Raw genomic sequence first — 25,365 nt, 5'->3', positions numbered from 1 at the left:
TTCTTTACTTATTTTACAAAATAAAATTTGAAATTAATTAATTTATTAAATTAGAAACAAAATACCTAAACATTTTTTTTTTAGTAGAAACTGTAACTTTTTCAAAATTAAATTATTTTGAAAATTTTAATCTAAAAAATCTTTGCAAAATTAATTATTTTCAATAGTTATAATGTTTTCGAAAATTTAATTGTTTAAAACATTTTTCAATTACAAATTCTCTAAAATGCAATTATTCCCTAAAATTGTTTTAAAAAAAAGTTTTCATCAATTCAAATTTACAAAATTTTTAATTCCAAATCTTCTAAAATTTGATTAATTCTAAAAACCTGGACTGTTTTCTTTTCTAATGTTCAATTATTTTTTAAATTATCTAAAATTCTTCACGACATAAATTACTTTCAATAATTTTAGAAAGTTCTTTTAAAATTCAACTATTAAAATTTTTTGTTAATTATTTAATTATTAACAATTAATTATTTAACAATTTTTTAATATTCAATTATTGTCTGTAATTTGTAAGCAAATTAGATAGCAAATTTGTTAGCAATTTCGTTTTACAATTAATTCATTTTAAAATCTCTTGAAATTTAATTATTTCTAAAAATCTTAAATATGTAACTTACAAAACTCAATTATGTTTAAAATTATCTACTATTCTTCGCCAAGTAAATTACTTTTAATAATATTAATTATTTCAATTCAAATAATAATTTTTATCAAGTTCTTCAAAACTTTAATTATTTTAAACATTTTTAGGCAAAAATTCTGTCTATTTTTAGAAAATAAGTGACAATTTTTATTACCATTTAAACTCCAAAGTTTGACAATCTTTTGAATTAATAAATAATTTGCATAAATCAGAATTGAAATTTTTTTTTAAAAAAGTAACATTTAAAATTATTGAAATTCTTGAAAGTTTAAAAAAATTTCAATTCAAAGAAATTCAAATCATTAAAAAGGCCTTTGCTTCTTTACTTAATCGGATAAAAACTAATAAAAACAATAAAACAAATAAAAATTTTGAAATATTATCTAAATAAATTTTCTTGATATTAATCTTATATAGAATTATTCTTATTACGGAATTATTAAATTTTATTTTTAATATCTAACAACAATGGTTAAGAGAAATAAAATGCTTATTGCAATTTTTTAAATTGACTTGTTCGAAATTTCTTCAAATGTAAATCGACTAAAACTACTTTTTTCGCCAAAATTTCGAGCTGACAGTTTTGTCCCCTTTTTTCAGAACCACCTCGACCTGAATGTACAGATAGTTCAGAATGTCCCAATGAAAAAGCCTGCATTAATCTCAGGTGTACTAATCCTTGTGAACTTGATTCCTGTGGATTTAACACCAATTGCTTTGTGCAAAATCACCGAGCAGTTTGCACCTGCAAGGATGGATTTATTGGAAATCCTCAACATCATTGTGTCGAAAGTATGTTTTACATATAAAAATTAATAACTTCTTATTTATTTAATTTGATTAATTATAAAGTAATTGTAAATTTGTAAATTAATTGTACTCGAATTTTTTTCAAGTTGGATGCCGTAGCGATGATGAATGTTCTCCATCTCAATCTTGTGTGAATAATGAGTGTATTGATTCTTGCTTAATAACTCAATGTGGAATAAGCGCGCAATGCAAATCCGATGGATACCACCGTGCCAATTGCTATTGTCCAGAGGGATTCTTAGGAAATCCTTACGACAGATGTCAAAGACCAGAATGTAGTACTGACGATGAATGCTCTTCCTTCTTGGCTTGTCACAATAATCGATGCGTCGATCCTTGTAATTGTCCACTTTCAGCTCAATGTCTAGTCGTCAATCATAGACCCAGTTGTCGATGTCCTCCTGGATTCACCGGCGATCCTTACGAATCTTGTGGAATGGGTAAATATCACATCTCTACCTAAATTATTATTACAAAGCTCCATAAGAGCCCAATAAAATTTTTTCCAAATTGTTGCTTCAACACTTGGAATTAAAACTGAACCAATTATAATTACAGAACCAGTTGGTGTAACACCTGAATGTAAACTCGACGCAGATTGTCCAAGTAAATTGGCCTGCTTTGAAGGAATGTGCAAAGATCCTTGCGCAGAATCGAAACCCTGTATTACAAATGCCAAATGTTCTGTTGTTGACAGCCTACCAATGAGAACATTAATCTGTGAATGTGCTCCCGATTTTATTGGAGACGCGACAATCGCTTGCATTCCCGTCGAAAAGAAATTAGATCATATTTGCCTATCAAATTCGGAGTGCAATCCAAATATGGCTTGTATAAATCAACATTGTGTCGATCCATGTGGAGTTAATCCATGTTCTGAATCCGCCGAATGTCACGTTGAAAATCATCGTCACGTTTGTCGCTGTCCTCCTGGTTTTATCGGCGATCCATTCATTAATTGCTACAGAGGTAAGATTCAGTCATTTGTTAATAGAATTTATTAACCTTAATGAACCTTTCTCAAAACTTTGGATTATTTCTTTCTTTCAGATATACTTCCTGAGTGTACGAGAAATTCAGATTGCGCTTCAGATCTGGCTTGTATAAATCGTCTTTGTCAGAATCCATGTTTGAGTAGCCGATGTGGATTGAGAGCAGAGTGTGTGGTACACAATCATCATCCAACTTGCAGATGTCCTTTAAATCTCGCTGGAGATCCTCAAGTTCAGTGTTTCAAGAGTAAGTTAAATTGTATTAAAAAAGATGATTTAATTCTGTCTCAGAGGACTGACTAAATTATTAATTTGATATTTCAGCGGAATGCACATCAGACTATGATTGTCCCTTTGACAAAGTTTGCATCAACAATAATTGTATTTCTCCATGTCTCAATGCGTTTGTCACTTGTGGTCGCGGAGCAGAATGTTCAGCTGTAGCTCATAGAGCTCAATGTACTTGTCCTCCAGGAACGCAAGGAAATGCTCGCACCGCTTGCATTACTGCTGTCTGTCATTACAACGAGGATTGCGCCGAGGACGAAACTTGCGACAGATTAAACAGAGTTTGTCAGAAGGTTTGCTCCGACGACAGTTGTGGAGATGAGGCTTTGTGCTCTGCCAAAAATCATGAGCCCATTTGTTCCTGTCCACCTGGAACCAAAGGAAATCCATACGTCGAATGTCAAGGTAATAATTTCTATATTCAGAAAGTAAATCAAATTTATTATTTATAACTTTTGATTACACATCTTTTTTTAAAACATTTTCTAAAAATTAGATGATTCTCAGTTTTAATTTAACTGTTTTACTTTACAGGCGAACCATTCAAAGCAGACTGCACGGAAGACCGACAATGTTCACCAAATTTCGCCTGCGTCAATGCCAGATGTCAAGATCCTTGTTTGGTTACAAATATGTGTAGCAGTGAACAAATTTGTAGAGTCATTCCGGCAGAGCATATTCGAACAATTATTTGTGAATGTCCAAAGGATGCTTATACTGATGAGAATGGAAATTGCGTGAAACACGGTAAGAAACTAATCAATTTTTAAATGATTTTTATATTTTTTAATAAAGTATAAATAATAATATCTTTTACAAATTTTCAAATACAGAATTGGATACATGTCGTTTGGATGATGAATGCGAAAATCATGAACTTTGTCTGAGTGGATCTTGCGTTGAAGCTTGTCTCACAGTTCAATGTGGTCTCAATGCCCAATGTAAATCAACGTCTCACTCTGGAATTTGTGCATGCGCTGCTAATTTTGAAGGCAACCCATACATCGAATGCTCCCGAGGTAATGATATAATATTTTTTATCATCATTTGCTTTTTATCTTTATGAATCAATTGCTAATTACGATTTCACTATTTATTTTCTTAATGGATATTTAATTTCTTTTTATTATTTTAGTTCCTCTGCCACCTCCTGTATTCTATCCAGAATGTACATCGAACGATGACTGCTTTACGGACAAGCAATGTATCAATTCTCGTTGCGTCAATCCTTGTCTAGAAGGCAATCCTTGTGGAACAAATTCCTTCTGTCATGTCCGTGACCACAACGCCATGTGCAGATGTCCCGAAGAGTACTTGGGCAATCCTTTTACTGAATGCATACCACGTAAGTGAATTTTTTTTTACAAAACAAAAATAAACAAAAAAATTTTACATTTGTGAAAAAATTATCCAACATTTAATAATAAATATAAAAAATATTAAATAAAATTAACTTAATTAATAACTAAATCAGAATAATAATTTTTTTACTTTAATTGCTATTAATAACAAAAATAGACTATTTACGAAAGTTTTATATATTTTTAAACTCATTTAAACAAATTATTATCATTATTTATCAAGAAACTTTGTAATGAACTTTCAAAAAATCCAAAATATTAATACATAAATGTAACAAAATTTTAAAGCTTATAAATTCTAATAACTGAATTAATAACAAGCACTGCCGTAGTTATGTAAAATAAAATATTAGTTCTGAAAAAGTTTCAGAATTAAATAATTAACTGATAAATAAATAAATTTTAAGAATTTCTAAAATATAAGGAGAATTTGAGGGAAAAGTATTTAAATATAACCAAGAGTTAAAGACCAAAAATCGAGAAAGAAAAAAAAATAGTAGCTTTTAGTAGATAAGTACCTTTGAGAAAACTTTTCCAAAATTTGTTTCGATATTACAGCAAAACAAATAGCTGGATGTCAATCAAACAGCGAATGTGCTGGCACTGAATCGTGCGTCAACGGACATTGTGTCAGTCCTTGCGATTGTGGACAAAACACCAAATGTGCAGTCGTTAATCATCATCCTTCTTGTGTTTGCTTGCCAGGCTATTCCGGCAATCCACACTTTGGATGCACCAAGTGTAAGTAATTCAAATCAATCAAATCTCAATTTTCAATATTCTTCAGTCACCATTAATATTATTAATTTTTCAACTTGACAGTGGAGTGTGAATCAGACAGCGATTGTCGAGTCTCCGATACATGTTACAATGGACAATGCATGAATCCTTGCATCCTAGAGAACAAATGTGCAATCAATGCAGAATGTTACGGAGCTAATCATCGAGCAACATGTAAATGTGGTGCAGGATTCTTTGGAAATCCAGACGTTTATTGCGAGAGAGCTGAATGTACCAGCAATTACGATTGTCCATCAAATTTGGCGTGTCATAACAGCAGATGCGTTAATCCATGCACTCATGACTCTCCATGTGCACAGAATGCCGTTTGTTACGTTCAAAATCATCTTGCATCATGTCGTTGTCCAGAAACTCTACCCAGTGGAAATCCATTCTCCTACTGTGAACGCCTACCACCTGAAGATAAACCTGAGTGTGTCAAAGATTTGGACTGTCCCAGTAAATTGGCCTGCATCAAAGACACTTGCGTTGATCCATGTGCTGTGATACGACCTTGCTTTGAAAATGCTCGCTGCAGTGTCTTTGATAATGTTCCTGTGAGGACGATGGCTTGCACTTGTCCTGACGGCTGGATTACCGACAAACAAGGAATCTGCAAACGAAGTAAGATAATTTCTAATAATTATTTTTTAAATTATAAAAAAAAACAAATATTTTAATGTAAACATAATTTGTTTTCAGTTCAAATAACAACACCAAATGGTTGTATTTCGAATGATGAATGTCCTGACAATGAATCCTGTATCAACCGTCAATGTCGGGATCCTTGCAATTGTGGAACGAATGCCGTTTGCTATGTCAAGAATCATCAACCAATATGCTCTTGCCAGAAGGGATATCAGGGTCTTCCGGACGTCGCGTGTTTCCCAGTCGAATGCCAACGAGATTCGGAATGTATGCCCGATAAGGCGTGCCACAATGGAAACTGTGTGAATCCTTGTCTTCTGTCCGAGTCGTGTGGCACGAATGCCGAATGCTTTGTTCGTAATCACGAGGCAATTTGCCGCTGTCAATCAGGCTTCCGAGGAAACGCTCAGGACATGTGTCGCATAATCGGATGCTACAGCAACAGCGATTGTCCCAGCGATCATGCCTGCGTCAACTCGCAGTGCGTCAATCCATGTCTTAGGGACAATCCATGTACCTCGCGTGCCAACTGCGTTGTTCACAATCATCATCCAATTTGCAAGTGTCAAGTTCATTTGACAGGAAACCCATACGTCAGCTGCCAACCACGACCGGAACCAGAGTGCCGGGATGATGAAGATTGTCCCAGTTTGACTGCTTGCATCAATAAGAAATGCCAAAATCCTTGCACAGCCATTCAACCGTGCACTGAACCAGCTGAGTGCAGAGTACTTCCGGATTATTCCGTGAGATCGTTAATCTGCGTCTGTCCGAGTGGATACATCAGCAGTGGCAGTGGCACATGTGAACCAATTCTCGTCGATGCTGTCTGTCGAAGAGATTCGGATTGTCCATCAGACCGTGCTTGCATCAATGCACTTTGTAAAGATCCTTGTGCATGCGGTTCGAATGCAGTTTGTAACTTGAAAAATCATAAACCAATTTGTTCGTGTCTTCCTGGATACGACGGAAACCCTGAAATTCACTGCAGTAAAAGTGAGTTATTCTTTATAAAAAGTTTATTTTTTATTTTATTTAGTGACTTTCCCTGGGTTGGAGACTTCAAATACGTCTGCAAATTCTATGAAAACAGTTCGAAAATGATCCGTGTTAGTTGAAAATCAGTCCGAACTAAAAGAGAAATTCGTAACTACTTCAAAAATTTATTATTCAAAATACATTATTAAAATTGTTGTAAGAATTTCTTTTTGTTATGGTCTTGCACAATTTTTAATTTTGAATTATAAATAAGTAGCAATTTTTAAGCTTAAAAATGTTTTTTTTTAATTTGAGTCCAAATTATAATTTTTTCATAAAAATTTTTGCAGCACTTGGCACAAAATAAGTTTTTCTCTTAATATTGGACTTTTATCCAATATAATACAGATCGGATAAATTCCGAACTAATTCCGGACGACAAAATCCTGATCATAAACCGAAATCTTTTGGAATAATTTCGGATTCACTAGCTGTGTTTGTTCGGACTAATTTCAAAATAACGGATTTTTCTGGAATTTTAATTTTAATTACGGTATTATAATGAAAAAATAAAATATTAATCGTTAAATTTAATTTTGTTTAATAGTTGTTGGATGTCGATCAGACAGTGAATGTAGTGGCACTCACACTTGCATCAATCGAAGTTGTGTGCCCGCGTGTGCATCATCATCATGCGGAAAGGGAGCCGAGTGTCTAGCCTTGTATCACAAAGCCATATGCGAATGTCCTGTTGGTTATGGCGGTAATCCACGAGAGGCCTGTGTTCTTCTTGGTTGTCGAAGTAATTCCGATTGTCCCACGGACAAAGCTTGTATCAATCGAAGATGTGAGAATCCTTGCACACTCAATCCGTGCACTGGACAAACTGACTGTCACGTTCACAATCATGTTGTCGAGTGTCTGTGCCCCGAAGGATTTATTGGAGATTCCAGAAATGGATGCGCTCGAGGTATGATATTTCCAAATGCAAAAATTTTTAAATAAAAACCAAAAAAAAAAATTGTTGTACTTACATAGAGCAATATTTTAATATATATATTTTTTCTGTTCTGTAAAGTTTAAAATTTATTTTCCTAACAGTGGACATTGGATGCCGAAGTGATTCGGATTGTCCTTCACAAACAGCGTGCTTCAATGGCGAATGTATAAATCCCTGTGAGAAGGTCCAACCTTGTGGAATCAATGCTCAATGTAAAGTTCTCGATATTATGCCTGTGAGATTGATGATATGTGAATGTATTCCTGGCTATCGAGGATACGCAATAGATCGATGCGTTGGAGGTATGTATTAATGATAAAAACAAAATTCCATTATTTATTCTCAGGAAATTTATTCATTTTTCCCCCCTCAATTTCAGTGAAAATCTGTCCAATAGAAAAGGGTCAGATTCGTGATGAGAATGACAATTGCGTATGTCCACCTGGTAAGGCTATGAACGAGAATGACGTTTGTGTGATTTGTCGAAAGGAAATTGGAATGGTAATTAACAAGGAAGGTGAATGTGTGTGTGCTCTTGAGAAAGGAATGATAATTGATGGACATGGAAATTGTCGTTGTCCCGAGGAACATGGTTACGTTCTCGACATCTATGGATACTGCAAACCTGGTATTTATTATTTTATGATTCAACAAATTTTTTTTCTAACTTTGCTTCATTTTTCATTTCATCTAATATCTGCTTCTTCCTCTTCTTCTCCTCCTTCTTCTTTCGTGTTACGCATTCGAATTCAAAATTTAATGCTACTTAATTTTTGAAGTGAAACAATGCTTCCGAGACGATGAATGCTCTGACGATAAATTCTGTTCGCCATTGAATTTCAAATGCGAAAATCCATGCGAGGATAAGATTTGTTCGAATGCGTACTGCACTGCAGAGAATCATCGAGCAAACTGTAAATGTATCGAAGGTTACTCTGGTATAAATTGCGGTGAGTTCGCTTTTCACATCCAGATGGGCCAGCAAAAAATCCATTCACATTCATAATAATCATAATATTAATAATGATAATAGCTTCATAAGACAATAAAATGATTATGTCACTATAAATCCCGTTTCAATTTACAGAAAACAAAAACACAACGGTTTATCGAACGGACTTCCCGAAATCAGAAGTCGAAGCACATTGTTTGTCTGATGGAATTGAAGTGGATATCACCTTTAACAATAGTACAGTTAATGATGGTTTCGATGGAGTTTTATACGTGAAAGGTCACAGCAAAGAAGAAAATTGTCGACGAATTATTTCGCTCGATCGTGGAATGAGCAATCATCATTTGAAATTTAAAGTGAAATTTGGAACCTGTGGATTAATTCACATTAACGTAAGTTTTTAATTAAGAATTAATTAATATTCAACTTTTTTAATTCGAATTTATTAATGAATATTTGATTATAAATTTTTTTTTCTTTTAGGGTGAAGCGTCCTTTAAATTAATTATACAAAAGCATCCAAAATTGATGACGTTTAATGCGCAAGCATATCTGATAAAATGTTTGTACCAAATTGGAGAACAAAATGTGACTCTAGGATTTAATGTCTCAATGCTGACAACTGCCGGTACCATTGCAAACACTGGACCACCTCCAACTTGTTCGATGCAAATTGTCACTCAAAGTGGAAATAACGTCGAAAATGCAGAAATAGGAGACAATCTCATGCTTCAAGTTAACGTCACACCTAATTGTGAGTAGCTATAATTATTATTTTCTAGCTTTTATTGTCAATAAATAAAATTTTAAACACATTCAATTTTTTTGCAGCAATTTATGGTGGATTTGCCCGCAACTGCGTCGCTAAAACAATGGAAGAGAAAGTGGAAAATGAATATATTGTGACTGATGAAAATGGATGTGCCACTGATCCAACGATATTTGGAGAATGGGAACAAGACGCTGACTCACAAATTTTGATGGCTAGTTTTAATGCATTCAAATTCCCGAATAGCGACAATATACGTTTCCAATGTAATATTCGCGTTTGCTTCGGCAGATGTCAACCAGTGAGTATTTTTCGAAAAAAAGCGGCAAATTTATTCATAATTATGAATATTTACAATTTTATTCACCCTTTTACAGGTTAATTGCAGAGGATATAATGCCTTTGGTCGTCGGCGAAGAGCAGCCGATACCGAACCAAATGACACTGCCTTAAGTGTAAGAGACAGCAATGAAGGTCAACTTCGAGAAGAAATAACAGTAAAATCAAATTTAATTCGTACCGTAGAAAGAGTAGAAGCTCGATATACTGCCGATCCAACAGAATGTAAGTCAAATTAGAAAAACTTAATTAACTTAACAGAAAATTATCACGATGTCTTGAAATTTAATTTAAAAAATTAAGACAATATTATTTAAATCAACAGAGCAAACTATACGCATTGTTAATTCATATAAATTATACAATCATAAAATTTTAATTTCTATATTTCGAATATCTACAATTTAATTAGAATTATTATTTTTCAATTAATTGAAATTAAGACATTCTCTCAATTATTTTTTCAACAAATTACAATACAATTTTATTTTGAACATAATTAATAAAATAAATTATAAATTGAACGTAAGCAATATTTATATTACTCTTTCAAATTAAAAACAAAATATTCTTTAAAAAATTTTCCCTTTTTTTTATTTTCAATAAATATTTAAAGAAAATTTTTAAATTAATTTACACTATTTATTCGCAATAAAAATCAATCGTCTAAGAAAGTATATTCTAAAAATAATTGATAGATTGAGCTAAAATGTTATGGTGAACTCAAAAACAGAATAAGGAATTGCCGTTATGTACCAGAGAATTAATATTTTGTCAAAAAATTACATATTTAAAGAAAATTTAATATGGCGCGACAATACGATTTTAGATAATTCCGCAAATATGCAATTTTTTAAGAATAAATTTTTTGACAAAATATTAATGTACTCTGGCACATGATAACGAATCCTTATACTAATTTTGAATGTTCGACAAAATTTTAACTCAATCTATTAAGTATTTTACGAGAAATCCTGTGGAAAATATTTCCATTGAAAATTACAACAATGACATGACCTTAAGAATTTTCAATTTTTTTTACAGTTATTTCTAATGTATAAAAGTATAAAATTATGTACATTGTATTTTGTAGACTTATTGAATTGAATTATTCTTTTTGTTAATTTAAAAAAAAAATTTATAAATCTTGAAAATTAGAAAAAATTAAAGAAAAATAAAACACAGACATCACAAAGTTTGACGTTTAAATGATAATAACCCATAAAAATGATAATTTTCCAAACGTAAACAAATAAATTTGCTAATGGAAACTCTGAATTATTTATTCAATTGATTAATAATGTTTCAGCTCCTTCAGCTCAACGAGTGGAAGATATATGCGTATCAATGGTTGGATTTGTAATCTCATTAGTTATAACTGCATTGCTGGCATTAGTCGCCGTAGCGATAGCTGTTTCCTGTTGGCTCTTGGCATATCGTCGTCAACCAAAAACAGCTGGGCCACTGCCACATCCACCAGAATTTCCAAATCCCTTGTTCACCACCGAATCAGTGGCTGAACCATCGCCCGACTATCATTTGTCATAAAAGAAAAAACTCATAGAATGATTATTTTATAATTAACCTATTTGGGAATTACAATCTCGGGCAACTCGCGTCCTGTATTGACCAGTCTTGTATTTCCAAGCATTTCCTCCATTGACTTATTTTTTTTCCTTCTCAGGGTACGATTGATCATGATGGAAAAAGTGTATTTGATATAATGATGAGCATTGTAGCACTTACTATTTATGGTGATGGTACTTTCCATTATCTAGGTATGCGTGAAAAGACTTTGCAAACTTACTTTTAACATCTTATATATTTTCTTATAAGTATCGACTCTAGTCCCTGGAGGATTTGTACCTTTAATATATATATATGTAATCAATCGCAAACTTACTTGCTGTGTAAAGTCAAACGAATTAGTCTAATCTAGCTTTCTTACTTTTAGACAATTGTACATTTTTTTATCTAATAAAAGGCTAATGATTTATTTCTATAGTCCATCCGTCCTCTCTTAGGATAAATTGTAAATAAACTTAATTATCAATACTTATGTAAACGTATATTAAATAAATAATAAATAAATAAAACTTACTGTTATTATTTATTTTATGCCTTTGATATATTTAAATCCCTTATATTTATTCACGAAGATAGAAAAGACTCGAGTTAAGGTAATTGGCAAGGGAGAATCATACATTGTTCTTTATTTAGAAAATATTTATTAATTATTTTACGCTAGCTCAGAATTTTTTTTTTATTTTAAGGAGGTTCATCCCAAAATCGATTTTCTACAGATTTTTTAAAAAATTTTAAGATGTATTATTGACATCACTTTACATGTGTTGTTCAAATTTTATTGAATTTTACCGTATCATTTTCAAGATAAAAATTGATAAAGTTTGAAGTTTTACATGGGAACAGTGAAAAAACATGAAAAATGACCATGTTTTCATTAATTAAAAAAAACGGTTCTACAGATTTTTTTCAAAAACTAATATGTTTTAAATTATGAGTTTTAACAGTTTTTACAAAAATATGAAATTTTTTTACCGTTTGGTTGTGAAGTAAATGTTAATCAAAGTTAGCAACTTTTGAACTTATCCCATGTAAATAAAAGAAAGAAGAGGAGAAACGGCAAATTAACCTCTAAATTGGCCAGTGGAGCTCAACTTTTATGGACTATAGCTGTCGGTTTTAAACTTACGGAAAACCCCTAATAGAATGAGTACCGCTTGAAGGGATGAACCTCCTTAAGAACTCTCTAAATCTGAATCAGTAAAAATGTTTACTAATTTAAATTAGTGACTAACTTTTTGCTTTAGAATTAGTTAAATTTTACTAATTCTTAGTAAAAGTTACTAATAATTAGTAAAATTTTACTAATTGAGAAGCAAAAATTGAGTCACTAATTCAAATTAGTAAACTTTTTTACTAATTCAGATTTAGAGAGAACATAAATTAGATCAAAAAACTATTTTCCTGGAAATTAAATAAAATTATAAAGATATCCGAAAATGCATTTTCTCTCAAGACGTTGGAGAAAATTTCATGTGCAACTCGTGGTAAAATAATAATTTCTATTATGGTAAAATTTTAATTTTCGATTTTTTATCATTCTGTCAAAATTTTGTTCTAAATGGAAAAAAGGGATAAATATTTTTTCATATTGATTTTAATAAATATTTAATGGTATCACAAACCCCTTGAATATATTATTTTATATTGTAAACGAAATTATTTCTAGATTTACTGCACAATCGTTAAAAATCAACATTTTTTGACCGGACTACTCAAATTTTCTTCAGAAATGTTCAAAGAATAACTTACAATTTATTATTTATAAAATTTTTATTGTTTACTATTTTTTAAAGGAACTCAAAAACCTCCAAAAATGCAAAAAAATTAAATATATTTTTTTAATATTGCTTATTATTAATTTTATTTGATTTCTCTACTGGATTTTTTTACTATTAACTAAAATAAGTATTATTATTTATATATATACATGACTTTCTAAGATTGTTTAAACAATTTAAATAATTGTTATTGTTAAACTGTTCTCAAATTGACAAAAAAAAAGTTATCAATGAAAAATAATAGAAATTATGAGAGTTGAAATTTTAATTTTTCCAGAATTTTGACTTATTTTAAAAATTATTAACAAATTTTTAAATTATATTAATTAATTTTGTTGAGTTAAAATTTCGCCTGTCCCTCCCCTTAATATGATGTTTCGTAGTTGGTTGATACTTTTGATAGGTCTGAACAAATGTATATGTTTCAGTGTGTTTAAGAACGTTACGACAGCAATACGTAATACTTGACACCACTTTCATTTCATTTGATTTAACATAAATTTAAAAACAAGTTTGCAGCAAAACCAAAGGGACAAAATGGAATCAAAAAGTTCTTTTGATTCCAATTGTATGTCTTTAACTCGTTTTGTTCTTGCTGAACAACGAAAAGTACCAACTGCAACTGGTGATCTCTCACAATTGTTGAATAGCATTCAAACAGCTGTGAAAGCTATCAGCTCAGCTGTAAGAAAAGCCGGTATTGCTAACATGTGAGTACAGAAACTGTATTCGAAAATGCTTCAAATATTTATTTATTTACAGTATAAATAATCTTACTAAATAAAAAATAGCCTTAGAATGTATACATTTTTTAAGGAATTAAAAACATCTTTAAACGCAAAAATATTACTTTCATTTATTAAAAGCAGAAATCAATGAGAAGTTATTTTGGCAACTTTTCAATTAAATATTTCAAAAATGTTAAATTTTTTACATTAATTTATTTAAGGATACCAGAACAACAAAAAATAAATTTAAACAATTTTTAACAGGTATAATAGTAATTAGAATTTTTCAATTTTTGTAATTCAACTTTCACTGCAAAGATATAAACAATAATGCAAATTATTTTGAATAATTCCAATTGTATAGAAAATTATTATTTTGTTTAAAAATATTTAAAATATAAAATGCATTAAATAAATGAAATCGTAAATAAAATATAAAATAAATAATTAAAATAAAAATATGTTTTTTAGATATTGAAAATTACTTTGTAAATTTTTCATTTTAAAAAATTTCGCCGTACGTAATCTTTCCAAGTTATTTTCACAATTATTATAAAAAAAATCGTACTACTTAGTTTTCTTTATAATATATTTTTTCCATTGTTATTTGTTTTAAAACACCTGCACTAATTTCTTTCCATACATAATATTTTCTTTTAAATGACAAATACATTTGTATCATCTGCATGACCATATTTTTTACTTATCACACTGCTGAAAACTATAAATAGCGCTAAAAATTTTCGGCCCTGAATTTTGTTGTACTCGCACATCAGTCATAAGTTTCACTGAATGATATAATCTGTAATAATGATATAGTAACATAAAATATTGAAAAAAAATCTTAAAATAAGTTTTTCTTTATTATTTTTTTTAACAATATTAACAATTTTGTAAAATACAATGTCAATGTATTGTTAAAAATTTAAATTGACTTTATATCCCGCAATGCATATATTTTTAAGTATTATAATATTTCCTATAGCACCATATCACTTTCTAGAAGTTTCCTGATACATACATAACAGTGGAACTCGTAATGAAGTGTCTGGTTTATCGAAAATTTTAAGTTTAAATTATTCCATTTCTCAGAAATTATATCTATATTATGGTAGACGACTAATAAAAAAATATATTATTATTTATTATTACAACATTTGTATTTTACATTCTATATATTTAAATATTTTATTTTGATTAATGAAGTAATATTGAATCATTGATTTTTAATAATGGAGTTATCTTTGTATGTAGTTTTGACCTATCAATAAATACTATCTCATAAACCTTGGCTTTTATTAAAGATAATCTCCTTACCATATCATGTTTACAACTTTGTTTCGGACAGACTAATTTTCTTTCTTTTATATACATATATATATATATGAAAAAACTATTTAAGTCAATAAAAAAAGGATCATTTTTAATATTTTAAAAATATCTTTAAAGGAAGGCACGAGTTTTATTTTGACCATTTAAAATTTTAATGATGGCACGATCTTATATTTTTTTTTAATGCGTCATTTGGGTTCTAAAAACATACAAAGTGGTCAAAAAAATAAATTTTTTTAAAATCCATACGAGAGATTCTAAAGAATCGTTAAAAAGCATGTAAAAAAATTAGCCATGAAATATAGCAAAAGTTGTAAAAGTAGTTCAATATTTAAGAGGAGAGATTAATGAAATTTCAACACATTTTTTCCTTTTTTTTTAAATTAAAATTTTTGAAAATCTATAAGAGGAATTCTAAAAAATCATTAAAAAAAGCTTATAAAAAAAAATTGGCGTTGAAAAATAGTGAAAATAGTCCGAATTTAATTTTACTAACAAATTAATTATCTTGAGGATTTGATTGCTTCAAAGCATATAATGGAAATTATTATGAAATGTCGTAGGTATGGAATTGCTGGCACAACAAATGTCCAAGGGGAAGAAGTAAAAAAGTTGGATGTACTCAGCAATGAATTATTCATTAATATGGTAACATCCTCATTCACCACATGTTTACTTGTTAGTGAAGAAAATCCAACAGCCATTGAAGTCGATTGTGAGAAACATGGAAAATATATTGTTTGTTTTGATCCACTTGACGGATCATCCAACATTGATTGTCTAGTGTCCGTGGGATCTATTTTTGGAATCTATAGAAAATCCGATAATACCGAAATGCCATCAGTTAAAGATGCCCTTCAGCCAGGTAGAAATTTAGTTGCTGCTGGTTATGCACTTTATGGATCTGCCACAATGATGGTTCTCTCAATTGGTCAAGGTGTTAATGGATTCACTTATGATCCAGCCATTGGAGAATTTATATTGACCGAGAGAAACATGCAGATACCAAAGAAAGGAAAAATATACAGGTATTAAAATAATCATTCGGACAAATAGTTTTCATTTCTTTATTCCAACATTTAGAAATTTAAATTATTTCCTCTTCAGAGAGACTACCAAAAAATACATAAAATATAAATGCCAAATAAATAGTGCAAAAAAAAAAAAAAAATTCCAATAAATAAAATTGAGAAATATAAAGTTTGGAGAGTCAAAACTAAAAAATATACATAGGAAATACAAGTCTCTGATTGTACGACTTTTTCCGACTTATTTTACAAAATAAAATTAAATATTAATTTACTTATTAAATTAAAAACAAAATATGTACCTGATCTTCCAAAAATTTAATTATATTGAAAATTTGAATCTAAATAGTCTTTGCAAAATTAATTATTTTCAATATATTTAAAAACATTCTTCGAAAACTTAATTATTTAAAACATTTTTCATTTAAAAATTCTATAAAATTTAATTATTGCCTAAAATTCTTTTAAGTATCAAGTTCTTCTAAAATTCAATTAATTTAAATATTTTTAGGTAAAAATTTCTCCATTTCCCATAAAATATACTATTTTCAAAAAGTAAATGAATTTTTTTTAACCATTTTAACTTCAAACTTTGATAAAATTCTGAATTCGTAAATAATTTGCATAAATCAAACTTGAAAATTTCTTTTAAAACAACATATTAAGGAATTATTAAATTTTACTTTTAATATCTAATAACAATTGTTAATAGAAATTTACTACAGTTAATGGAAATAGAATTAAATTATTATAAATTTATGAAAATTTAAAAAAAATCGACTTTACATATTTTAATTCTCTATTCATTTATTTTATTATTTAATTTAATTATTTTAATTTTTTATACAACCTTTTAATTTTGGTTTAGATTTTATTTTTATTTTTCTTTATATTATTTGTTTGGCAATTATATTTTATGTATTTTTAATAGACTCCCTGGAGAGAAAAAAAATTTAGATTTCGAAACGTTGGAGTAAACTAATTAAAAATATTTATCCGAATGTTCTGTAATATTTCTCGGACGTAAAAGATTAAATGAAATTTAATAATGACAGTGGAAAAGTAATATTTTTGATATTTTAAAATAGCATCAATGAAGGTAACGAAAAATCATTGGGTCCAGAGATTAAGGAATATATTCATTCAAAAAAGTATCCGACCAGTGGAAAACCATACAGTGCACGGTACGTTGGTTCAATGGTCGCCGATGTACACAGGACAATAAAATATGGAGGGATTTTCATGTATCCGGCGACAAATGATAATCCAAATGGAAAAGTAAGTTTTACAAATATTTTTTTGCTAGTCAATTTTCAACAATTGGATTTCATATTTTTTAAGAAAATATACATGTAAGTAAGTAACTTGCCTTTTCTCATTCCATATAAGGTATTTTACGAGAAAAATTTACAAAGAATATTTACATGTGAAATTACGTGACCTAAAAATAGTCGATAATTCAATTAGCAAAATGAAGATGAGGTTAATTTTTATTTAATTTCAGCTTCGTTTGCTGTATGAATGCATTCCAATGGCATTTATAGTATCTCAGGCAGGAGGTCTTGCATCTAATGGCGAAGTAGATATTTTAGACATAATTCCATCAAATATTCATCAGAGATCTGCCATTTTCTTGGGATCAAAAGAGGATGTAGAAGATGTATTACAACATATTAAAAAACATAAAAGCAAATAAAGTGACGCGTCTGAAAAAAATTTGAAATTTTCTTTTTTATAATGTATAATGTTGAAGATATTTCTAATAAAGTTGTGTAAATCTGTTAATATTATTTTCTGACTTTCTTTACTTTATGTTCCTCTATAATATTAATAGGTAAAAGAAGTCTCTGGGCAGTGCTAACGTTTTTATAAAAAGTTGTATGTTTATTAATTGTCACCATTCCCAATAATATCCATTTTTATTTATTTTAGTATAGAAATTTTTTATACTATATTTTTAACAATATTATTATACATTAATATTAAAAAAATATCGAAACTCATCAAAAGTATCAATTCTGCAAAAATGAGGAAAATTATCATAGAAATAATGTTTTTTAAAATATTATTCACATTCAGAAAATATTTACTTGAAAAAATACTGGAATTCAGATTTTGTATTTTTTTTTTTCTTTTATTTGAGTTAACTCGTAATAATATGAGATTTTATTGATATTTAAATGTCGACATAATAGTAATAACTATCTATCTAATAACGTTTTTAAAGACAAATTTCAAATGTATAAAATAAAGTCTTGAAGTTTCTACAACAATTGGTTTGATTAAACATTTAATAAAAAAATGTTTAAAAAAAATGTGAGGTCGTATTTTAAAGTATAAAAATATAGTTTTTTTGTATTTTAAAACAAAGTTGCTTTTTAAAAGAAATTTGAGCCTTTTGAAAAAAGTTATTACAATAATTTTGAAAAATTAAAAAGGTTGTCATTGATAACTTTTTTGAAATATTTGTTTAAAAATATTTATTTAACTTTTAAACTATCACATCCAACTTAAATATAGATTATTTAAAATTTCATATTGATTACACTCTATTTGTGAACTTTTCACTAACAAAAATAAAATATTATTATGACAGTTTTAAATTCAAAAATGTTAAGAAACAACAAATTTTTGGACATTTTTAAAAATAATTGCATGATTTTTTAAAATGATGCTTTGTCCTATATGTTTCAATCCTGTTTGCAGTATCATGATTCTTGAAATTAAATTTAAATTAAATTTTTTTAAAATTTATATATTGAAATTACCTTATTATTAATATGTTGCAGTTCGAAAAGAAATAGATATTTCATTCCTAGTCAAGATTTACTGTTCCAAAAGTCTCCCATATAGTTTCCGTGGTGTAGTGGTTATCACATCCGCCTAACACGCGGAAGGTCCCCGGTTCGATCCCGGGCGGAAACATTTTTTTGTACTTTTTTTAATCAAATTCTGAAATCTTAAAAAATTATTTTATCATAAAATTTACTTTTATTTTAGTTATAATTTTAAATATGACCTTACTATATTTTCGCTAGCGAAGTATCTCCCATGATAGAAAATATTTTTATTATATTAAATAAAAAATAACAATGACGAATAAAAAGGAACGAAAATATTTTTCATTATTATTTTAGAATAATAATAGTAATATTGATATATTTACAAATGTAATGTATAAATAATTATTGTGTTTTTCATTATTCATCCATGTCAACGACAACCGGTGCATCGTCTTCGTTCTCTTCTTGTAAATTGGAAAAGTCCCACATAAATTTATTGGAAATTCTTTCTCGCATTCGAGAGGCTTCGGATTTTAATCGTGCATCAACATCACCATTTGCTTCTATATTTGCGAAAAGTATTCGAAGATTATGATATACAAAATTGTTACTGGCAACTATGTCATACAAGACTTCCTCTGGAATCAATGCAAGCTGAACTTCAAGTGTTCTCAGGAATTCCGTGTAAATTTGACGACGTATAGAAATTGCACAATCTGCTCGACATATTAAAGACACTAATAATTTCCAATGTTCGAAAGCATCTAAACTTTGACCAACGAGGAAACAAACAAATGCCAATTGTACTTCACCAATCACTTCGATAGGTCTGAAATATTTCAATTTAATTCATTATTATAATTTCTTTAAAGATAAGGTCAAATTTCTATTTAACCAAATTTTATAAAGTAGAAATTACAATGAACCGAACTTTAAAATCGAATAATTTTTATACTCACTGTTTCAATTTGCTTAGAAAAAGATCCAATGTATAAGTAGAATCCATAGAATGTTTTGTAATTTCTGCGGGCGTCGAACCTTCTGGATATTGTGCATCTGGCAATTCTGTTAACCTAAGTTCTGTCCCTGGCTTTGGTTTTAATTGTGGCAATAATTCCTCTTCTTTCTGTTCCACCGATAGGCAAACACCTCTTTTTCTTTTCCTACTATTCTCTAAACCCCTTGGTCTAGATTTATCGTCAAAATTTTCTAATTCCAAAGCTGAATGAATAAACCTTGAAAAAAAACAAATTTTAACTTTTATAAAGAAATCTGCAGTTATATTCTTCATAAGTTTCTTTAAGGTAGTATTACAGTTTTCAAGCAGTAAAAAAAAGGGTTCAAACAAAATTTTTTTTCTTAAACTTTAAATTAAATTCTGTAAAAAAAAATATGTTTTTCTGCCAAAAACCACTCTTTTGAATGATGCACAAGAAAATTTTGTAAATTTTTAAGTAAACAAATTATACTTGTTTTTTTAAACAAAAACGCAAAACTGGTTCTGTACGCATAAATAGACTACGCTGCATTTTGTTCTGTAACTTTTTTATATTTTGTAGAATATTGATTTAATATTTTGGGATTATACTTCCAAGATGATTTGGAACAGGAAAATACAAAAAAAATTGATTTTTTTGACGGTATAAACTGTAATACTACCTTAAAATATGTGAAGCACAATTTCATATATATGATTCAAATGCAAAAAATCGAAATATGTATCTCAAAACTCAGAAATTAATAAGAATATTACTGAAAAACCTGAACATTAGTCAAAACTTGTAAAAAAATTACTAAAAATTACAAGAAATTGAAAGACATCTAAAAGATATGAGAAAATGTAAAAAACATTCACTTTTTCTTAATTTTACATGTTTAATTCAATGAAAAAAGACTTAAATGACTCAAAATAATCTCTAGAAATAAAGAGACAAATTATTTTCAAAAGTCGATAAATCCATTTTTCAAAAAAGTGGAGATAAATGCAGATTAAACATAATAAAGTCCTTACTAATCGATCAGTTACTGAAGAATTTAAGAAAAAAAATTATTAACAAAGAATTTTCAATTTAAAAACATTTTGACTTAACTAATTTTATAATAATAATAATTTATAATTTTAATTCTTTTTGCTAGAAAAAATTATCAAAACCATAAAATTCTTCAATTAGACTTTAATTAAAAACAAAACGTATTGAATCCAAAAAATATTTTTATATAAAATAACACAGGCACACAAAAAATAAAAAGCTGTTTGGCCGAGACACTACACTAGACTAATTCCAAGTATTTTTTCACGCTGAATCCGAATCCGAAGTCAGAATTATCAGATTAGCTTTTATTTTTGAGATAAACTCAAAAAACTGCTCAGAAAGAAAAATAAAATCAATAAGTTAAAAAATATTTGAATGTCACTGCGATAGTGTAATCCCATGTATTTTTTGTCGCTGAATCCGAATCCAAAGTCAGAATTGCTAGATTTGCTCAAATTTTTGAGATAATTGCAAAAAAACGCAAGTAACAAAAAACTCAAAATACTCAAAATCAGTTTTTTGGAATTATCTTCAAAATTTGAGCCAATTTGTCAATTCTGACTTCGAATTCGGATTCAACGTGAAAAAATACATGAAAATGCACTATCGTAGTGTTTCGGCAAAAAAAAATTATCTGTGCCCCTAATTCAGAATTTTTATCAGTTTTTAGCGATTTTAGCTCAAAGAAATTTTTTTTGCCGAAACACTACGATAGTGCATTTTCATGTATTTTTTCACGCGGAATCCGAATTCGAAGTCAGAATTGACAGATTCGCTCAAATTTTGAAGATAATTCCAAAAAACTGATTTTGAGTATTTTGAATTTTTTGTTACTTGCGTTTTTTTTGCAATTATCTCAAAAATTTGAGCGAATGTAACAATTCTGACTTTGGATTCGGATTCAGCGACAAAAAATACATGGAATTACACTATCGCAGTGACATTCAAAAATTTTTTAACTTTTTGATTTTATTTTTCTTTCTGAGCAGTTTTTTGAGTTTATCTCAAAAATAAAAGCCAATCTGATAATTCTGACTTCGGATTCGGATTCAGCGTGAAAAAATACATGAAAATAGACTAGTGTAGTGTCTCGGCCAAACCACATTTTACTTTTTGTGTGCCTGTGTAATTTATTATAATTTTTCTTCCTTAAAATTAAGTTAAGTGGTTATGTGAGAAATGTAATTTGTTTAAATTTCTCGAAATAACAATATATGGATTTATAAATTTTTGAAAACTTACTCCTCAAAAATATTTAACGAAAAAGATACAAACCCACAAGCTGGTGCACATCTATCCACAATATCGGAGTCAATTCTATTTGTCAATTCTTGCCATTGTTTCCATGTATCATAAGGATAAGGTCCTAAATATCTGTCCAAATCTAACAAATTGTCCTTTAAACTTTGTATTGTTTCCTCAGGTACGGCTGTTCTTAAACAAATTATATTTATTAAAATTAAATAATTGATATAATGCAAAAAAAATTTCAGGGTGTCTAACAAGGATTGAGAAAAAAATTCCCTGACTTTTCCCTGACATTTTTTGACTTTTTTGGACAAAAATATGGTAACCGACATATTTAACCATAAATTAATTTTTAATGGTAGTAACAAATGGTAATAAAAACCATTCAAGTATTTTTAGATTAAAAAATTTTAATTTTTTTTTTTAGACACCCTGAATTTATATAAAATATTTACTTACGTTCTGAGCTGAGAGTCTCTTCTTTGGTGTCCCAACGTTTAACTATAAATTCTGCTTTTTTGAACCACCGAATGAAACCAATTCTTGGAGATATTTCTCCAAATTTATCAACAGCACTGTGATAACATAATTTAAATAAGATCTTTATAAAATCTTCATATATTTTTGATTGACATTGAATGAAGTGTTTTTACTCAATGGGCAGAAGTTACATTTCGAAAATTTATTCCAGGAATTTATTTACTTAAAGCTTTGATATTAAATATTAAATATATTACCGTCGACAGGGTAATTATGGAACATCAGAGGTAAATATAGAACGTGCAATTCTTTTCTATGTAAAATTTTTATAGTAAATTGTTTCGATTTGGTTTTTGTTTTAAATAATAGTTTAATATTTTGCCTACAATGTAACTCAAATGTATTTATTTTTATTGTCACTGGACTATTTTTCCTCACTGGCAACAAGAAAAAAATTATCAAACTTCAAAAAAGTAAAAAGGTTATTTCAAAAAGGTGCGAAAATCCATGAATTTATCCGAATTCAATAAAAATTATTAAATAATATTTTTTTATTTTATTATTTTACTATTATTATTATTAATAATAATATTAACAAAAAAATAATAAAAAGTTTTTTTAATATTTCAAAGAAGAAATGAAAATAACAATTTTAAGTCGTTAAATGGAGTTTATTTAAATTGTTTCTTCATGAAGACAAAATTAGTATTATTTTTGAAGCATTACCTGTAATGAACATAATGAAATCCTGGAGGTATCATCTTAATGCCACGAAAATTTTCTCCAGTATTCCAAGACTTTATGTCTATTCCAAAATCTGTGCCCTTAGGTACATTTAACATAACTACAGTGCTGCCTTCAGTAAGAAGACGCTTTGCAATTTCTTGGTCTATTTCTAATGTACTAGTCGATGCCATTATTTTCACTGTAAAATTTCATATATAATTTGTTATAAATTATTTATTTCAATTCTAAACTGACTGTCATTATTAGTGAATAAAACAAAAATTACAATAATTGAAACACATAATAATAGCCTAGTGGGAAAAAAATCTAAAAGGCGTAAAATAACATTTTTAAAAAGGAACACATCCACTTAAGGACGTTTGTCGATTACCGGTTTTTAAATTTTTTGAATTTATAATTAGTAATTTTATTATTTAAACTGTAATAATCTCAATGAGAAATCTCAAATATACTTCTTTATCAAGTTCGAGTGCATTCGATTACTATGTTTTAATTATTTATAACCAACTTTTGGTCAGTTTTACTCTGACGGTAATTGTATTGTAAAATTATATTAAAATATTACTCAATTACTTTAAATACACATTTACAAAAAATTTTAAAGCAATCTATCAAAAAAAAAAAAAATTTGAAAAAGTGTCATATAATATGTCTCCAATGTTTGGATGACGATTATTATAATATATTATTTTTGACGATTTATTGTAACAAATTGACGAATAAAGAATTTTATTTTTCATAATTGTTTTTGATGTTTAACTTATCAATATTCTGGAAAAATTGTGTTTTTTACTTTTAGTTTATTTTATAATTATTATTCATATTATTTTTATCTTAACTTAGTTTTTATAATTTATTTTAATTTATGTTTAATAAGTTTAATTATTATTTCTCTCTTTGTTTTAATTTTTATGTTGTTATTGTAAAGTAATTTAGTTGTAAACTAATCTATGTTATGTTATTTTAATTTATTAATTTGTAATTTGTATTTTAATTTGGTTTTTAATTTTTATGTATGTTAAATAGACTTCCTGAAGAGGAAATTTGTGGATTTCGAAATGTTGGAGTATCATTAAAGAATTGTTGTCCGAATGTCTTCGTTTTTATTTATCTTTTTATTAAATTTAAATCATTAAAATTTAATTTCTGACTTGGACGATTGAGAAATAATACCCCAAAAGACCTCTTATACAGTTTCCGTTTTGGAGTAGGATTTTATGACCCCAAATTCATTGTTTGAATTCATTTTTGTTGATGTTGATGTGATTGATTTTAAAGCCAGTTGATTTAATATATACCTAATTTTTTATAATTAATGTATAATATGAAGGCCTTTTTTAAATAAATTTATTTAAAATACAGCCGAAGGGAAAAAATTCTAACATTTATTTTAATATAAACGATTGAAATTTTTTCTACATATAACCCCAACCAGAATGTATATTTTTACATTTTGAAATAGTAAAGTACAAGCACAATTCCAGTAACTATAACTTATAGTTTAATTTTTTGTTTATAAAAAGAATTGTATAAACAATATTGATGAAATAATGTGAAACTCACAATGTTTACGTGATGTTCATTGACTTCGATCAGCTGTCACTCACCTGATTTTTGTTATGATGAAGTTGTGATCATCGCCGAAAGGAGCGCTAGAGTCTCATATCGAATCTAATCAGGTGTCGATTTATCGCAGCGGGATATTTCAATATTTAAAAAAAAATAATCAAAATAATATAATATATATGTATAATCACAAATATTAGTCGCGAATTAAAAAATAGATTCTATTATCGCGTTGAGTTATTGGAAAGTAAGAATAAATCCTTTTGAGACAAAGAATTAGCTACGCTTAATGTAAACCGAGAATATAACTTAAAATTTTTAAGAGAAAATTTATATATTATATTTCTAAATTTTCAATGTTTGAGTCCAGGCAAAGGATTGTGCAATAAAAATGATCTACATTTAATTATCTTTAAACTAAACGTACTCTTATTAAAACCATAAATTTTATTGAGTTTAAAGTTTCATCATGTATTTATTGCATTT

The 25,365-nt window shown here is 28.3% G+C and overlaps 3 protein-coding genes and 1 non-coding gene across 8 annotated transcripts in view; 3 read left to right on the top strand and 1 right to left on the bottom strand.

Moving 5' to 3' along the window:
- The window catches only part of LOC127279000 (uncharacterized), a 163,301-nt gene extending 151,636 nt beyond the window's left edge, over positions 1-11,665 (top strand). For 3 of the 4 annotated variants that reach the window (XM_051301046.1, XM_051301047.1, XM_051301044.1), the window contains 20 exons: positions 1,253-1,444; positions 1,549-1,902; positions 2,021-2,431; positions 2,513-2,701; positions 2,779-3,147; positions 3,277-3,489; positions 3,576-3,761; positions 3,878-4,087; positions 4,662-4,844; positions 4,926-5,507; positions 5,586-6,527; positions 7,117-7,479; positions 7,611-7,811; positions 7,889-8,137; positions 8,289-8,459; positions 8,597-8,853; positions 8,945-9,215; positions 9,293-9,531; positions 9,608-9,794; positions 10,879-11,665. In XM_051301046.1, the coding sequence (XP_051157003.1) occupies positions 1,253-1,444; positions 1,549-1,902; positions 2,021-2,431; positions 2,513-2,701; positions 2,779-3,147; positions 3,277-3,489; positions 3,576-3,761; positions 3,878-4,087; positions 4,662-4,844; positions 4,926-5,507; positions 5,586-6,527; positions 7,117-7,479; positions 7,611-7,811; positions 7,889-8,137; positions 8,289-8,459; positions 8,597-8,853; positions 8,945-9,215; positions 9,293-9,531; positions 9,608-9,794; positions 10,879-11,117 (6,008 nt within the window). In that variant the 3' untranslated portion in view covers positions 11,118-11,665. The remainder of the gene's footprint in view (positions 1-1,252; positions 1,445-1,548; positions 1,903-2,020; positions 2,432-2,512; positions 2,702-2,778; positions 3,148-3,276; positions 3,490-3,575; positions 3,762-3,877; positions 4,088-4,661; positions 4,845-4,925; positions 5,508-5,585; positions 6,528-7,116; positions 7,480-7,610; positions 7,812-7,888; positions 8,138-8,288; positions 8,460-8,596; positions 8,854-8,944; positions 9,216-9,292; positions 9,532-9,607; positions 9,795-10,878) is intronic. The other variant, XM_051301045.1, reaches the window with a different exon arrangement.
- Positions 11,666-13,351: 1,686 nt separating this feature from the next.
- Positions 13,352-17,812, top strand: LOC127278894 (fructose-1,6-bisphosphatase 1). Its single transcript, XM_051300832.1, has 4 exons — positions 13,352-13,644; positions 15,558-16,022; positions 17,111-17,300; positions 17,527-17,812. The coding sequence occupies exons 1-4, from the start codon at positions 13,472-13,474 to the stop codon at positions 17,716-17,718; spliced, it is 1,020 nt and encodes a 339-aa protein (XP_051156789.1). The 5' UTR covers positions 13,352-13,471; the 3' UTR covers positions 17,719-17,812.
- A 1,062-nt stretch (positions 17,813-18,874) lies between these two features.
- Positions 18,875-18,947, top strand: Trnav-aac (transfer RNA valine (anticodon AAC)). Its single transcript has one exon. It is a non-coding gene; the product is annotated as a tRNA-Val (tRNA).
- A 175-nt stretch (positions 18,948-19,122) lies between these two features.
- On the bottom strand, positions 19,123-24,934 carry LOC127278893 (protein AAR2 homolog). 2 transcript variants are annotated; one of them, XM_051300829.1, is made up of 6 exons: positions 24,877-24,934; positions 23,293-23,491; positions 22,546-22,661; positions 22,114-22,267; positions 19,765-20,040; positions 19,123-19,634 (listed from the first exon to the last, which is right to left on the bottom strand). In XM_051300829.1, the coding sequence occupies exons 2-6, from the start codon at positions 23,481-23,483 to the stop codon at positions 19,223-19,225; spliced, it is 1,149 nt and encodes a 382-aa protein (XP_051156786.1). In that variant the 5' UTR covers positions 23,484-23,491; positions 24,877-24,934; the 3' UTR covers positions 19,123-19,222. The 2 variants fall into 2 exon arrangements, with proteins under 2 accessions (XP_051156786.1, XP_051156787.1); XM_051300830.1 differs by lacking the exon at positions 24,877-24,934 and adding an exon at positions 24,764-24,782.
- Positions 24,935-25,365: the final 431 nt, after the last annotated feature.

This window comes from Leptopilina boulardi, unplaced genomic scaffold, assembly GCF_019393585.1.
Source record: "Leptopilina boulardi isolate dan_hultmark-lab unplaced genomic scaffold, ZJU_Lbou_2.1 LbouV2_213, whole genome shotgun sequence".
NCBI classification, from domain to species: domain Eukaryota; kingdom Metazoa; phylum Arthropoda; class Insecta; order Hymenoptera; family Figitidae; genus Leptopilina; species Leptopilina boulardi.
This window is presented reverse-complemented; position numbering and strand designations above follow the sequence as displayed.